This window comes from Arvicanthis niloticus, chromosome 27, assembly GCF_011762505.2.
Source record: "Arvicanthis niloticus isolate mArvNil1 chromosome 27, mArvNil1.pat.X, whole genome shotgun sequence".
NCBI lineage: Eukaryota > Metazoa > Chordata > Mammalia > Rodentia > Muridae > Arvicanthis > Arvicanthis niloticus.
The window spans coordinates 27877628-27895217 of record NC_133435.1 but is presented as its reverse complement, the minus strand read 5'-3'; the positions used below and the strand labels follow the sequence as shown (position 1 = coordinate 27895217).

The 17590-nt window shown below is 42.7% G+C and overlaps 1 protein-coding gene and 1 long non-coding RNA gene across 4 annotated transcripts in view; one reads left to right on the top strand and one right to left on the bottom strand.

Moving 5' to 3' along the window:
• Ccni (cyclin I) overlaps positions 1–2180 on the bottom strand; it is a 25672-nt gene extending 23492 nt beyond the window's left edge. For both annotated transcript variants that reach the window (XM_076926477.1, XM_076926478.1), the window contains exon 1: positions 316–2180. Coding sequence is in view for 1 of the 2 variants with exons in the window: in XM_076926478.1 (XP_076782593.1) it covers positions 316–387 (72 nt within the window). In the remaining variant the exon portion in view is untranslated. The remainder of the gene's footprint in view (positions 1–315) is intronic.
• Positions 2180–17590, top strand: LOC143439846 (uncharacterized). 2 transcript variants are annotated; one of them, XR_013107869.1, is made up of 3 exons: positions 2180–2561; positions 12534–12611; positions 13297–17590. It is a non-coding gene; the product is annotated as an uncharacterized LOC143439846 (long non-coding RNA). The 2 variants fall into 2 exon arrangements; XR_013107870.1 differs by having other exon boundaries at positions 12534–15374; positions 15757–17590.

Below are 17590 nucleotides of genomic sequence, written 5' to 3'. Positions count from 1 at the left end.
TTCGATGGTCACGAGGGATCAGTGGCCTCTGTGGGTGTGGGGGGTGTGTGTCCCCTTCCTTATTAGCACTGGCTCGCGGAGCCTGGAACTGGCACCCCAGTCGGTGACGGGCTGTGGCTACAAGTTACTTGGGGGACAGAAAGGCCGGGCTCAAAGGAAACCCACCCGGCATTGCCACAGACGGCGAGGGGGGCGTCCCCGAGGTGCCCAGGTAAGGACCGCCGAGGGACCGGTCCTCGGGGGGAGCGGCGCGCGCCCCCGCGAGCTCCCACTCCGGCGGCGCGCACGGCGACCGCGCCGCGCCCCCGCCCTCACCTTCTCCTCCTCTTCCTCCTCCTCCTCCTCCCCGGCAGAGCTGTAGGCCTCACAGTGGTGACGCGGGGTCATCCGGGGGCCCGTTACCACCTCATGATCCTCGGCGCGCGGCAGCGGGGCGCGCGGGACCAGGGCCGGGCCGTCTGAGGAGGGAGAAGAGGGCAAACCGGGCCGGCGGGCGCTCGGGCGGGACGCACGGCTGCGGCCGAAGGGTCACTCAGCGAACTAATTCCATGATGACCCTGGGCCCGAGGCCGCCGCCGCCGGTCCCGCTCCTCCGACCGCCGCCGCTGGTGCCCGGGTGAGGAGGGGGCGCCCTCTCTCCATAGGGCGGCGGGGGCCGGGGAGAGGCGCGGGGTGAGGCCGGCTCTGCCCCTGCCCGAGGGAAGCGCCTCCGAGGGGAAATGGTGGAAGGGGGGAAGGGGAAAAAAGAAAAGAAAAGGAAGGGGAAAGGGGGAGAAAATAAGAAAAAGCGAGACAGAGGCGCTGGCGCGTCTGCTCGCAGGGTAAGGCTGGGGAAGGAGGGGCGAGCAAAAAAAAAGCGCCGGCTGCCTAGCCCCGCCCCTGCGGACTGATCTCGGCCGCGCACGTCTGTAAACAACGCCAGTGTTCTCCTCCCCGCAACCTCCGGTGTTCCACGGACGCACAGGGCAGTTTGAACAAAGACGAGCTCCCGATGAAGATCTGTGGACGGCGCTGGAGCTGGGATGGACAGAGAAAGTGCGTTTTGTGTGCACAAAGAGAAGGAAAGGTGCGCGGACTCCTTTTCCTCGGGCGCGCGGAAGAACTCCTCTCTACACGTTTGGTGACGTAAGAGGCTTGGTTAGCCGAGGAGGCGTGCAGTGGCCGGAGAGTGTGCTGCGCATGCGCCCCTGGAAAGAAAGGAGTTACTGAGCGCTACCCTCAGGGAAGGGTTTTTGGGTGAGCGTATGCGCCCAACCTAGAGTCTCCTAGTGTTTTCCAGCCCAACTTGTCCTTAGCTCTCGTAAACGAATTTCTTGGACGTGGATGCTGATCTTTAGTGTAAAGATCACATTCTTTGTTGACCTTACACAGGATTATGTTGTCCCGTTCCTATTAATGAGTGTGTCTTTTTTACCATCCTGTGAGTGATGGGAGACTGAAGCACTTTAGAAATAAGAAAATTAAGGGGATCATATCCTGGGTGCTTAAGGCAACTTTTAAAAACAGTGGATTAGACTACTGACGGCTTGGCTGTGTGCCAATGGAGTTCTAGTCCTGAGCCAGTATGTCTAGTATTTCCGGGTCTGTTTTATCACTAGGTCCTTAACGAATGTGAACTAAATGTTCTTTATTTAGTTGGAGTTCCTTTTACTCCAGATGGTAAATGTTGCTAATCTTACAATGGTTCTAATTATGAAAAGAATGAAGATAGCTTTGGGAAGAAGAGGAATCCTGGAACTTAGTCATTTATCTAGTAAAATGAAAAAAGTGTTCATTTTACACTAGTGGGAAAAAATACAGATCAGGTTCTTACAAAACTGGAATTAGCTTGAAAACAAAAGGCCCCTGCCTTCAAGGAGTTTGCAGCTCAAGCACAGAGAATACCCATTGAACTACTAATCACTGTACGAAATTACCCAAAAGACTATTTTACTGTATGGCCATCCACTCCCTAGAATATGAGCCCATGGGTGGCATGGATCTTGTATGGTTTGTTTTATACTGTATCTCTATATATGAAAGGCTCTCAATATTTGATTCCTAGCTTCATAAACAATTGTCAGTAGCAGAAGGATTAAAATGGAAAATTTCAGACCACTGTGGAAACACCTTTAGCCTGCTCTGGGCTATCAAAAAAAGGTTTCTCTAAAGAAGTGACATTTAAGATGAGACTTGAAACCACTGGGAAAAAAAAAGAAAGAAAGAAAGAAAGAAAAGAAAAATACAAGCACAGGAAGCAACCTGCTCTGTGCTTACCTGCCTCTGAGACTTCAGGGGGAGAAAGCAGAGATCAGAGAAGATTCCACAGGACACAGTGGGGGAATAGGAAGTGCTGGAGGCTTTTCAAGAAGGTTCTATGTGTGCCCCTGTATTTCCCACCCCATCTAAGTGTTTTTCTGTATTGTTATATGTTTTTTGTTTTTTTTAATATGACCAGCATATTTTTCCTGGATAATAGTCTCAAGAGTATTTCTCAAGACCTTTCTGCATAACTTATCATAGCACAACTGCTATGGCACCATGGAATCATTTCTGCTTCCCACTCCTGCAAGGACGGCTGGGTAAGAGTGAAGCTCAGCAGTAGCCTGCTTTCCTAAGTTGGATTCGATCTCTGTAACACCACAAAATGTACACGTTTGTGTGTGTGTGTGTGTGTGTGTGTGTGTGTGTGTGAGAGAGAGAGAGAGAGAGAGAGAGAGAGAGAGAGAGAGGGAATTGAGAGGGAATTTATATATGGGAGCTGAGAGATGACTCAGTAGTTAAGAGGGAGTACAGGGCCCACGTTAGAGAGGCTCACAGTGATGCACACCTTCTGCTCCTAGTGGTCTGGCCCCTTCTTCTGGACTCCACTGGGACCTGCACTATACAGGCGCATAGCCCCTGTGCACACATATACAACTAATTTAAAATAAATTTTATATTTTAAAAAAGAAGTTATATTTGGAAAGAAAGGTACCACTGAGCGCTAGTCCCAGGGAAGGGTTTTGGATGAGCGCCTGTGCCCAAACCTAGAATCTCCCAGTGTTTTCCAATCCAACTTGTCCTTAGCCCTCCTAAACAAATTTCTTGGATGTGAATGGTGATCAAAATAGGTAAAAGGTAAAGCAAAGGGTAAAGCTGAGTTTCCTCAGCTGCCCTGTGTTACTCGTGTCCTGTGTATCATACCGTGGGTTAAATGGCCCCTGGCAATCATGAGCTTAAAAAAAAAAGTTTATAATTAAGTGAGAGCTCTCAAATACTCCTGGTTACACTTTAATTGGCTTAATTCTTATGTCAAAACAACTTGGCAAAATGTTCATCAAAAGCCATAAAAAATGTAAATACTGTTGAATGCAGGAATAACCTCAAAGAAGGTTGTGCATGAGGATACTAGATGATTTTTTTCATTTTTCAAGTAATAGCTTTATTGATGCATAAGCCATCTGTTTAAAGCATAAGGTTCGCTTCGCTGAGCACTGGTATCACAGTCCACTTTAGAACGGCTTCATCACCTTGAAAACAAGCCCAGCACCCTTCCCAAATCACCTGCCAGGCCTGTGCCTACCTCAGCGCAAAGCCTCGTGAGTTTCTTCCTCTGTAGGTTTATGAATGTGGGACATTCCTTGAAATAGACCTTCTGCGATAGTGTGTCTTCTAGAAACCAGTGTCAGTTGTCTGAAGAATAATATAGATATTCTTCACTATTTAAATTTTTTTTGACCTTTTATTTTATGTAATGGGTGTTCTGTTCTACAACCTGTATTGTCTGGACATCCTGCATGTGTTTGGATCCCCTGGGACTGGATTTACACACAGTTGTGAGCTGCCATGGGGGTACTCGGAATTGAACCCAGGTCATCTGGAAGAACATTCAGAGCTCTTAACCCCTGAACCGTCTCTCCAGCCCCCACTGCTCATTTGTTAAACTTGGCTCAGGGTATTTCTTTCTTGATAACTGTATTTTGCTTGAAGTATAGTTACACAGTAGAAAGTTATAAAGTCCCTTGAGAAAATAAGTCTTATAAAGACAAATGTATTGGTTAGGAATATATGTCTTAGGAATATCTCCCAAATAATAAGTTTTTAGAGTGTCCTTCTACCTGGCATTTGAGACTGGCTCACTATGTAGTAGACATGCCACTAAGCACATTATTCTATCTTTTTTAAATTCTCAAACCACTCCAAATACAAATCCCAGCTTGACCCACTACAAGCATGCTTGTGCTTTCAGGCACCATTTTGGACTTGTCCCTGTGGATATTTCTGGCTTTGTTAAATTTTAGAATAAAAACACTACTCTATGATTATTTTTGGCTTACCTTTAATCTTTTTTATTTTCCATTCTAGTGAATAGTTTTTACTTTTGTTTCTGAAGTGTTTTGCCTTGTTTTGGAAAAGGGATAATTAAACTTCTTGGACTTGCTAGGCATGGTGGCATATACCTTCAGTCCCAGCACTTGAGGGGCAAAGGCAAGTGAATCTCTGTGAGTCTGAGGCCACCCTGGTCTACACAGTGAGTTCCGGACTACCCTGGTCTATACAATGAGTTCCAGGCCAGCCTGGGCTACACAATGAGTTCTGGGCTTAGTGATTGAGAGTGCTGGGTGCTTTTTCAGAGGACCTACATTCAATTCTCACTACCTACACTGTGGCCAACAACCATCAGTAACTCCAATTCCAGGGGATTCTATGCAACATACACATTCTAGAAGCAACACACACACACACACACACACACACACGTATGGTACACAGACACACATACAGATCAAACACTTGTGAAGCACAAATTAAATTAATACACACTGGTTTGCTCTCCTTAATTTTTTCCTGAAGTATAATTAGAAATGCTGTGTTCATATTTTATAGGTAAAGAAGATAAGCCTATTAATCTTTTGATATTAGAATACATTCTTTTTTCTTTTATTGAAAATATATTTTTCTCATATTCTAATTACAATTTCCTCTCCCTCTACTCCTCCCAGTGGTTCTTCCACACTCATCCTTTCTCAATCCATCTCCTGTCTCTCATTAGAAAACAGACAGACTTCTAAGAGATAATAATAAAAGAAGATACAACAACAACTAACATATTCAAATAGGATAAAAACAGAAGAAAAAGAGCCCAAGGAAGGCACAAGAAAGAGATCCAGATGCAGAGACCAACTTGTTTGCACACTCAGGAATCCCATAAAAAGACTTAAATTGGAAGCCATAATACATATACACACACACAAACATACACACACACAAAGCCTTGACACGACATTACAAGACAAGGAGCCTCTAAGCCAGTGGTTCTCAACCTTCCTAATGCTGTAACCCCTTAATACAGTTGCTCATGTTGTGGTGACCCCCAAACCATAAAATTACTCTCCCTTCACCACAAAGGGGACTGAGAACCACTGCTCTAAGACATTTTGGCTCATTTTCTGCTGGCCATCTATTTCCGGACATGTGACCTACCCTTAAAAGTAGTTTGTTTCCTCACTGAGATTCTCTTGGAAAAAAACTAAATTTTCATTTGTAAGTGGTTATCAGTAAGAGATATCTTCTGGGTTAGTGATAGGGGCTTGTGTCCGCTTCTCCTTTCAGCTCTAAGACCCCAGCTGGTGCAGACCCTGGGCATGCTGCCTCAGTCTCTGTGAGTTCAAGTGTGCATCAATTCTGTTGATCTCGAGGGCTTTGTTTCCTTGGTGTCCTCAGTTCCCTCTGGCTCTTACCATCTTTCTACCTCCTCTTCAGCGGGATTCCCTGAGTTCTGAGGAGAGAGATCTGATGTGTCTTCAGCAATGGGACATTATTATCATTTTGTGGAGTACAACCTATAGTCTTGTTCTTGCCAAAAAAACCTGGGTTGTTGGTGGTTTCTCATGGGACCCTTTTGGCCAACAGCTCAATTAGATGTACCCTTGCCTAGTACTGGAAGCTTCATTTGGTGACAAGATATCTAGTTGGGGCCTCTCTCCCCCATTATTTGGCAGTTCCATTTAGATTGCCTTCATATATGTGGGAAGCTACTACCCCTCAAATGGCCCTGAATTTTAGCTGTCTCTCCCCACAGTCCCTCCCTCATCAACCTCTTATCTCCCCCTCCCCCATCTGTTCTATTTCTGTTTACTAAGGAGATATATCTGCCACACCCTACCCTCATCCCTTACTCTGTACCTAACCTCTGTGGTTCTGTGGTTTATAGCTTAGTAATCATGACTTAATGGCTAATATCCACACTCAAGTAGTCACATACCATATTTTTCTTTCTGGGTAACCTCACCAGAATGATTTTTTTTCTTGGTTCCACCCTATGAATTTCATGATCTCATTTTTTTTAACAGCTGAGTAATATTCTATTATGAAAATGAACCACAGTTTCTTTCTCCTTTCATCTGTTGAGAGGCATCTAGGTTTCCAGTTTCTGGCTATTATGAATACAGCAGCAATGATCCTGGTTGAGCAAGTGCCTCTGCGATAGGATGAAGTGTCCTTTGGGTGTGTGCCCAAGAGTGATATAGCTGGATCTTGAGATTGATCAGTTCCCATCTTCCTGAGGAACTGCCACACACTGATTTCCATAGTGTTAGCCTATTAATCTTGATTGAGTGAAATTGCCTGTCTCCTTTGTCTTAAATGAGCTTTTTGGATGAAGTTTTCATGCAACAATTTATGAAGGCACTATCTTGTAGAAGAGAGTGAATGAGAACAAGAGCAGCTGGACACTGTTATAATCACCTGTCTCTAGGATCTACCTGCTCTTCTCACCCATCTCTCCAGCGACAGAATGGAAGAGTTCTCAAACCAACTACCATGACCTCAGGAGAGAGGAATGAAACATCAATTTAAAAAATAAAGATCTCTCTCTCTCTCTCTCTCTCTCTCTCTCTCTCTCTCTCTCTCTCTCGTTTTTTTTTTTTTTTTGAGACAGTTTCTCTGTGTAGCTCTGGCTGTCCTAGAACTCATTCTGTAGACCAAGACTGGCCTCGAACTCAGAGATCTGCCTACCTCTGCCTGCCAAGTGCTGGGAATAAAGGCACAAGCCACCACCACTTGGCTACATAAAGAATTCTTAATGCATATGGAATGGAAAGACAGCTTCAGAGGAGCATGTGAAAGTCACAGTGCTGGGGAAGAGATAGAGGATCAACCAGATGAGTGTGTATGACAGTGCTGTCCAGTGGGCTGGAGAGAGGGCTCGGCGGTTAAGAGCACTTGGCCACTCTTGCAGAGAATTGGATTTTTGTTCTCAGCGCAAGCAGATGCAACTCCAGTTCCAGGAGATCTGATGCCTTCTTCTGGCCTTCATACACACAGAAAACTGAGGTAGGATCATCAGAAGTTCAAGGTCTACCTGACAACTAGGTGAAACCTTATTCAAAGTAAATATAAGAGTCCAACTGGGAGTATAGGTCAAAGCAGAGCACTTGCCTGGCACATGGGAGGCGAGGCCAACACCCAACCCTCAGCATTGAAAACAAGTTTATTATGTTAATAGCCACTTGCATTTAGAAGGAAAAATTACACACACACACACACACACACAATATCCAAAATTTATTATTCTAAAGTATAACATCTCTTCCAGAATCTAAATTGCTTTCTGAATACTTGAGAGAAAAAAAAATAACACCAGAGATGTGGTGAGAGGAATCAATCTTTATGTGAGAAAAACTCACCTCCTCCCCAAATATCAGAGGTTCTCTACCACATCTCTTGGAGATGGCCCCTGATCGATTTTTATTGGTCCACTGAAACTTGGCCTCTATAACTCAGGAAGTTACAGCATACATATAATAATGAATATTAAAAGACTGATTTGGATGCACGTCATTTTTTTCCTCCCAGAGTACCACTGAATGGATTTAGAACAGACTGTGTTTGACAGCTACTCCCACATTTCTATATGCCATATTCCTCAAAGTAGAAGGTTTTAATTAAGGTTACAGAAAATGGATCTTAGCTGTATTAAAAAAAAAAAAAACCCTATGCTAGTGTTATTTTTTAAAGTTATTTTAAATTGTATTTTTATGTTTTATAATTATTGTATTTTTATTTATTTATGATTATTTTGTATGTGTGTGTGCACATTCATGAACATGCCATATGTGTGAGTTTTCAAAGATGTCACAAGTGTTCATTGGATCCCTGGAGCTAGAATTAGATACAATTCTGAGCCACCTGATATGATGGGTGCCAGGAACCAAACGTGGGTCCTTTAGAAGAGTAAGAAGCACTTTTAACCACTGAGCCATTTCTCCAGCCCCAGTGATGTAGTATTGTTTTCTTTTTTAAGGATATATTATCTGTCTGTCTGTCTGTCTATCCATCCATCCATCCCACCACCCATCCATGTTTTTATTATATATATTCATATAATTCGAGAATTTCATACATATTTTAATCACATCTACATCTAGTCCCTCCCCTCCAATCCTCTCAGATCCCAACCACCAAATCTTTCTCCCAACTTCATATACCTTTTTCTTTAGTCCCTGAGTGGAATTGGTGCTGGGGTTCTGTGCATGCATGTAGGGTCAATCACCCACAGGAAACGGGGCAACCTACCTGAGGAAAACTACCTGGGACACTCCTTCCCCAGTGGCCATCAGTTGCTAATTGCCCCTTAGTTGGGGTGCCTCTCCAAACCCATGTTGGAATCCTAAGTGGCTTGGTCTTTCAGGTGTTATGCATATAGCCACGTGTGTGCACTGGGCCGTTTCTGTCAGGAAAAAAGTTCCACAGAAACCCTCTGCAACTGCAACTTCTGGCTCTTCAGAGCTCAGGGGACTTTTACGACCTGCTATTTGCTTTTTCTGGCTAAGTTTACTTCTGGAGTCCGGCCTGCAGAGAAACTGCAGAGAGAATTATTTCCCAGAATGAAGTACCCTCACCAGAACAACATCATCCTATGTTGTATGTGCCAACAAGTTCATGAAATCGCGCACTTTTTTTTTTCAGTGCAGTCTCCATGTCTGCATCTTCCAAGATTAGATTAAAAATGAAATTTAAATACCATTCAGTTTCAAGACCCAGAGCTCCGAAGCCACTTCTTCATTAAGGGACAGTGGGCTTCAGGTTCCTTCCAGCATTTGTCAGTTTCTCAAGTCAGAGATCCCAGTAAACGCTGGTGCTGTTTAACCCTATGTGATTCGATGAACAAATATTCAAATATTTATTGAACATCAGCCATGAGAAAGATCATGGGATGAATGAAATGCCAGGCCACGAAGAGGAGATAAACACTGATGTGCTTATAGGGAAATACACAGTGATTAGATTTTTATAATATTAATTTTTATTTCATGTGCATTGGTGTCTTGATTCCATGTATGTCTATATGAGTTACAGTTTTGAGCTGACATGTAGGTGCTGGGAATTGAACCCGGGTCCTCTGAAAGAAAAACTAATGCTCTTAACCACTGAGTCATCTCCCAGCGATTGAATTTTTAAGGGAAAATTATGAACTACTGAAAATATTTTGTGTAGCAAAGTTAGAAATCTTTGTCTTGAAGTTACCCATGAAGTCTGTGGTGATTTAAATGAGATCATCTCTCATAGGTTCATTTGTAGGCTTAGTCCTCAATCGATGAGCTGTCAGTGAAGGGTTAGGGAGTGTGGCCATGTTGGAGGCAGTGTGTTACTAGGGATGAGCTGTGAAGTTTCATAAGTGTGCTCCCTTCCCCACCCCACCCCTGCTTGCTGCCACCCCACCCCTGCTTGCTGCTTGTGGACCAGGATGAGGCTCTCAGCTACTTGTCCAGCAGTATGTCTGCCTACCTGCATGCCACCAAGCTCCTCCTCATGATGATGATGGACTAACCCTCTGAAACTGTCAGCCACTAGTTAAAAGTTTTCCCTTGCAGGAATTGCCTTGGTCACGGTATCTCTTCACAGCAATACAACAGTGACTGAAGACAAAGTCACAGAACACTTAACTCTTTTTAACTTAAATCTTTTCCAATGTTGAATTTTTAACTTAAATGTTGAATTGGGTTTGTGCTTAATGTTTTCCAGAATTTGACCAGGTCAGTAAAGGAAGCAAATGCACCCAAAATGTAGGCCAACTGACCATTGCCCAGTGGTCTCATATGAAATACTGCTGACCAAAGCACAGTCATGCACGCCTACTAGTTTTCTGGTAGCGTTACATTGACTAGCTGTGTCTCTCCCGGATTCTTAGTCTAAAGCCGGATCCCCAGAGTGATGGTATTTGGAAGTGTGGTCTTTAAGGGGTAATTTTGTCAAGAGAGTGGATGCATCATGAATGAAATTAGTACCTTGAAGGATACCATGGAAAAGCTGATACCTCTCAGCCCCTGGAGAACCCTGCCAAAAGGCACTGGCTGTGGGCCCATAGTACTGGCACCTGGCTCTCAGATTTCCCAATCCCCACAAACTAGACTTTCAGCTTTTAAGTTTTAATAGAGTTTGCTTCTGAAATCCTTTCTTACACACGCATGCACGCACACACGTGAAGATACAGTCACCGCTAAGAGACTGCTTCTTGTCAATTATTTTGTGTATCTATTCTTTCATTAAATTTACAAATATTCCTCTTTCCACATCAAGTTTCTACTTCCTCAAATATTCTTAGGCACATTCCCTTCTTGAAGATCATATTATAAGCTAGTGGATTCTCTCTCTTTGAGACATTTTTTATTACCCCTGATCTAGGTCCACTGTACAGTGGTCTGCCTATCTATCTATCTATCTATCTATCTATCTATCTATCATCTATCAGGTCTCTGTTCTGTGCTCTTCTCATAAATTTGAATATATGTAGAAAGAAGCTTCTCTATGCCGGCCTGGTTAATTGGATGGTAGACTTAGTAACTTGTGAACAAAGAAAGACTCACAATGCAAAGACCTCCAGATGATGGCTCAATAACGAAGAATGGAGCTCCTCCTCCACCTTGTTGCTTTGCCATCCCGAGGGAGCTGGCTTCATGGTTATGCCCCAACAAAGCTCTTCCAGCTCATTCTCACTCCAGCTCATTAGAGAAAGGAGTGAATGAAGAAGCACTTGATTGAGAAGTGGCATACTGCACACTTGTCTGCACATTCTATTGACCATGCAGTATAGCTAGACTTGGGTCTAGGTGGGCATGTCAGGGATGCTGATGTACAAGTACAGAATGCTATCTCATAGGATGTGCTCACACGGCAGCTTCCCTTTCAGAGGGTTAGATGGCCCTCATTTCTGCCTTTATGGGTTTGTCCATTTGCTCTTGTCCTTTATTTGGTCTTTTTTGACCTCTCTAGCTTTGGGGATCTACTCACCCATGTGACTTTGATTCACTGTGGCAATGTTTGTCTCAGTGCACCCATATCTCAGCCTTGAGCTCTCTGCCTTTTGGTTCAAATTCTACCAAGAGAACATGTGACAGACTCACCCTGTATGGTGGCTTGAATATCCTTGCTCCAGGGAATGGCATTAGGAAGTGTGACCTTGTTGGAATAGATGTGGCCTTGGTGAAGGAAGTGTGTCAACTGTGGGTGTGGGCTTTAAGAGCCTCCTCCTAGCTGTCTGGAAGCCAGTCTTCTCCTAGCAGCCTTCAGATGAAGATGTAGAACTCTCAGTTCTGCCTGCACCATGCCTGCCTAGATGCTGCCATGCTCCAGCCTTGATGATAATGGACTGAACCTCTGAACCTGTAAATCAGTCCCAAGTTAAATGTCTTTTATAAGAGTTGCCTTGGTCATGGTGTCTGTTCACAGCAGTAAACCCTGACTAAGACATCCTGAGTCAGATGTTTTCTTTTCCTTCAGTAAGCATGAACACCATGATTGTGGGTAGGAAAGTGTTAATATGTGCGACCATAATCTTTTTCTCTTCTCTCTTCTTCCTTCCTCCTTTCCCTCATTTCCTTTCCTCTTATTACTTATTGTTTTTGAGAAAAGTTTTCACTATGTGGTCTAGTCTGGCTCAGTGCTTTCTGTATAGCCCAGGCTGGCCTTGAACTTGTGATCTTCCTCCCACAGCTTCCTACATGCTAGTATTTTACAGGTACCAGGCACCATGACTAGCTCTTCTTTGTATTTTTAACCCAAGGACAAGTTTGGGATGAGAGGAGTCAGACATGAAATATGAGTTAGATGTCAGTTACTACTAGACCAAATGCCTCTGCTGGTGATCTTCAAGGCATTACAAGTTGGCTGCTCGCATGGCCAGATGCCCGACACCATCTCCCTTCATCTACTCATGTTTGAGAACTGCTCACTGCAGATGTTCCTGCTCCTGGTAATGACAGGCATCTAGACCCCAGGATTCCTCCTTATTAGACAAGGCTTTTCCATGTCTCCTTTTCCAATTTTGTTTCTCACTATGATTTTGTTTGTTTGTTTTATTATAAGATATATGAGTATCATTTAGCAATACAAAAACATAGACTATAAACTTATGTACAGCAGGAGTGGGTTTTTCAGGTCTTAAAGCTTAAAAAATTTAAGAGACTTAAAAGTTTAACATTACCAAGAACATTAACAAAATCATGAAATCAACTCATGAGAAAAGACACATAATGGATACCTCTCACATATATGATTCTTCCATTTCACAGGAAATAAAAAACAGCATGACAATATTACCAAAATACATATTCTGGCTCTATTCCTGACCTACTGGGAAAGACCTTGAGGTAAAGTTTTGGAGTGTCCATTCTGGGCCACGGCCCTCAGCAATCTGAATACCACAATTTAATATGTTCTTAATAATGAACTAATAAGATTGTGGTGATATTTTGATGTTTGAGGAATATATTTTCTAGGAATTTCAATGATTATGAACAAAAAAATACAGAAAGTGGATCAGGGAAGTATTAGGGATATCCGTGGGTGGGAGAGGGAATTTAGGTTGGAAATTATCAAGATACATTGTACACATGTATGAAATTGAAAAAAAATGTATTTTTAAAATCTACATTATTAAGTGGCTAGAGCCATGGCTCAGTGGCTAAGAGCATTTATGGTGCTTGTAGAGGGCCAGGGTTTGGGTCTCAGTACCTATATGATGGCTCACAATTGTCTGTAACCCCAGGTCTAGGGAATCTAATGCCTTCTTCAGATCTCCTTAGGCAGTAGGGATGTATGTGGTGCACATGTATACATCCAGGCAAAACAACTATACACATATTAAAATTTTAAAAATTAATACAAACTGTCTTAAGATACACACATACACACACACACACACACACCAACAAAATAAATCCAGATTGTGTATCCAAAGCTTATATGGAATATGATATCAAGCTGTAGTTTTCTCCTTTTAAAAAGATTTGTTTTTATTTTAAACTATGTGTATTTGTCTATGTGTGAATGTAGGTGTGTACATGTGAGTGAAGATACCATCCAAAGTCAGAGGCATCGGATTGCTCCTGGAACTGCAGTGACTGGAAGTTGTAAGCCTCCAGACTTGGTGCTGGGAACTGAGCTTGAGACCTCTGCAAGAACAGTTAGTTAGCACTGCTAACCCCTAAGCCAGCTCTCCAGCCCTCTCAAGCTGTATTCGTATTCATGTTTCATTGTTTGCCAGATAAAACATCCCCTAGGTACCATTTTCCCACCTCATCAAATAAGGAAGAAACATGAATACTGAGTGCAAGTTAAAAGGATAATGAGGTTAATTTTTAAAAATTACATTTTATAACAATTCTATGTCTTTTTAATGCTTCTGATAATTGTATGATACATATATAATGAAAAATTTAAAAATCAATTTTGACTGTCTAATTGGCTTTTAATTAGTAATTCTCATCTCATCAAAAATAGAAAGGTTATCCAATGAGAGGAGCAGAGGAAGGTGGCTTTTGAGAAAGAAAAAAGTCTTAAAGAAAAAAAAAAAAAGAACAAGAATCAGATTGGTTGCTACAGAATTGCTTTCGTAATACAACAGAGGGGATGCCTTCAGATGCAGACACATGATGTTTGTGTAAAGTTCCTAAATAAGAGGCTACCTTTGGAATTGGTCTTCTCTATCAGGGTCCAGTATACAAACCCAGTCCAAAATAGTGGCCTCCTGGAATTACAAATATGTACCTGTCTTTTGCTACTTTGTGAGTTCTTTCTTCCACCCTTCTCCACGCTTTTCACGCCCTAACACTAGATAGGAGAGAAAGCAGGATAGCAAGGAAACAGGGCAAAGCTATCATTAGCAGACTACCTCCTGCCGGTTAGGGTATTGAGTTCTTTGGGGGCAAATTTGATCTTCAATGTCAGGGTTATCTAATTTCTTGGTTGTGCATGACTACTTAACAAACTACGGCCAACAACAACCAACCGCAACCAGCCAACAACTCACCTTGCCTCTTGGGGCTCTAGCATTTATAGACCCTCTGAAAACTCCCCACGGCTCCAAACACAATAGCAGAAACTATGTGCAGAATCAAGCCCCCACCATAGCACAAGACAAACCATAGTCAGCTGCTGTGGACAACCTGAAGCAGCTCTATATCTCTACACCTGGGATTAAAACAAAAACACATTCTTAACCAAAATTTCAGAATTTTAACTACACACATATATATCTATTAATGGTTTTACACACACACACACACATTTTCAAATAGTATAAATTAACTCTGGCTACCCTTAGGCAAGAATTTTTTTTCTGTTCTGTTTTGTTTTAGCAAATTAATGGTCTTATTATAAGACTTTAAACATACAAAGTGTTTAGATATAGAAAATGTTTTGGAATAAAACAGTTGATATATTGAGTTAAACTGCTGAGCTGATTTAACAGCATGAAGTAGAATATAGTCAATCAAAATCTCTGTGGATTTATGTGTAGATGAAGATATTTCTGAGTCAGAGAGGGGAATCTATAGCTTCAGAAAATACCATTATAAAAATCTAGGGGACCCCAAGAGTAGCAAAGCCCTATGGGAGAGTCCTAGAATTACTACATTTTACCAGTCATTGGAGCCTCGCGCTCTCCGGACATTAGCACCATTATTTGTTTCATAGACATTGGCCTTTCCTGAGCATCCTCTGAGGTCGGGGTCTCCTTGACCTTGAAAATAAAGAACAGGGTTGTGAATGGATCGTCCTGATCCAAGGGGTTGGGATGGAGTAAGGTAGCCAAGAATAGAGTTTGGTAGACCTGAGAATTCTGGGAACATAAATTATATTTATTTTAGACATGAAACTCTCCAGCTCCAGTGACAAAAAGAAAAGTCTCTTTTACTTAATAAAGAAAGGTCATTCTCTGCCAGAATGTTGGGAAACAACTGAATCCACGCCCGAGGCTCTGCTGCCCACTTGCCAACTTTCTTCAGAATGCTGTCAGTCCCTTCCTGGCCCTAGATCAACAAGCCATTTCTCAGTTCTGATCTGAGCTCAAAGACAAACACAAGTCTTCATTACAGGCTGCATTCTCCAGTGAGTCTGTCCACCTGCTCCAGGTAAGTGGCTGTGTCCCAAGAGACTCCTTGGGATACAGAAAGCCCATTGTGCTGAATGAATGCAGCCCCGTCACAGGCTTACTTCAGTACCTGTCATTAGACAAAATCATAGCACTTTGCTTCCTGGAAAGGCTCCTGCAAGGGTTTTAAAGCTGTAATGTGTGATTTACCACCTTATTAATTTTAGTTGCAGGCCTAAGCACATATGGGATATGCTGTTTAAGCCACTCATAGACTTATGCTGTGCTGGGTGGAGTATTCATGTATGCATCTGTATTGTAAGAAATAAATTCTAGGCACTTCACCAAAGTTTTCCAAATGTATAAATCCCTACAGTGCCTCTTTTGGGCAGTTCCCATACATTTGTTGCTGTTCCTTTAAGGCTTGGTTGGCGCCTTGGATCTAGAGTAATCTGATTTGTCCCATGAGACAGCGACTGAAGCACCCAACAGGCATCCTACAGAGCAGAGAAGCTTTCCAGTTCCTGAGTTGTAACCCAGGTAGCAGCTAGCAATGGCTTTGTTTCATTTCTACTTTTGAATGGTGAGCTAATCTGTCGCCAGCCCTAGACTGGAAGGCTTTGATCCTATTTTCCCTTTGGGAGAATTGAGCAGGATCATTTCCATCTTCTAAAACAAGCAAGCTCTCAGCAGGCCAGGAGCAAACTCATCTTTTAAATGTTTCTGCTCTTCATTGCACTCCATGGATCACCCTGTCTCCTCATGAATTTAGTTTGAACTATTTATTCTCTCTGAAGTCTTCCCCCAATTCCATAAATGGCAACCCTATTCTTTCAGATGCTCAGACCGGTAACCTTGGAGCTGTCTTTGACTCCATTTTTTTCTGGCATCCTGTGTCAGTTAGAGTCCTAGTAATATAAACAACAGTGGCATACTAAAGTGTACCTGAGGAAAGTTCATGAGGATTTTACATAATGGTTAAAAAAGTATGGTCAAGTTGAGGGAAGCTAATTAGAAAGGGTGACACAAGCAAGAGGCCAAACCAGCCCGGACTGCTTGGCTGCTCCGGTCCGAGGGTCGGGGTCTAGCAAGAGAGAGAGTGGGGGAAGAAGGGGAAGAGACACAAAGAATGAAGACAAAATAGGGTGTGTAGTCAAGTCTCGTTTACTGTCTCTCTCTTATTGTCTCCTCCTAGTGCAAGGAAATCCTGGGTATTTATAAGCACAAGCAGGAGAACACAGCTGAAGACTCTACCACGTGCACCATGCAGCTGGGGTCACTAAACAGAAAAACAAGCTATGTGGGAAAAACAAGATGTTTATCAGAGTGTGCTCAGCTGTTGTAGGCTGTTGAAAAACAAGTCTCTATCAGGGTATATGGCTCGAGATGGCTGCAAAGATGATAGCCGCTTTCTGCTAGGAGTCAGCTCCCAACATCAAACCAGCAAGAACTGTGGCCATAGCACACAGCTAGCTGCCTGATGAGCCACCATAGCTGTCAGCAAAGGAAAGCAGCTATTGCCAAGCAATATCCTGGCTGAACAGGAGATGGGAGCAAAAGTCTTCCATTCCTGCCCTGCCCTCCCATCTCTTTCTGGCTAAATCTCTTGCTTGAACCTAACCCAGAGAGAGCAGGGGGATTCAGGTATTTAGTTGGTGGAGACGGGACTTTCAGGCAATATAGGACCAGGGCAGAAAGTTTGAGGAAACAACCTGCCGTGAGTTCCCTTCAGAATTCCTCAGAGAATACCTTCATGCACACTTGTTGGCTCTGCTTTGAACTGCATCCAGACTCTAATGCTTCCCTCGATACCTGCCTGGACGAAGTTATAATTTCTCACATGGAAAAATTCGTTATTTCCTACCCCGTAGTCCCCATCTATCCAGATTTTTTAAAATGTCTGTGATCTCCTAAAATATATTACTTGTTTATATTATTGTTATAACATATATTCCTCCTTTTCCATCACTCTCCATTCTACCGTAAATTTTATGAAATGACAAACTTTCTCTTTTCAATGTGTAAAATTCCTTGAACCTTGTAGGCATTCAATACATATCAGATTAATTTTTAATGTGATTTGGTTGGATTGAAAGACCATTAACGTGATTCAGGTTTGTATAGTGTGTGATGATGATTTGTTTATAAAAATGTATTTGTACATATAAAAATTCTGGAAATATTTTTAAAGTTCATTGAAAAGGATTGCCACTGAAGACTGGGGTTATTTGTAGTTAAAACTTGAGAGTTATAGAT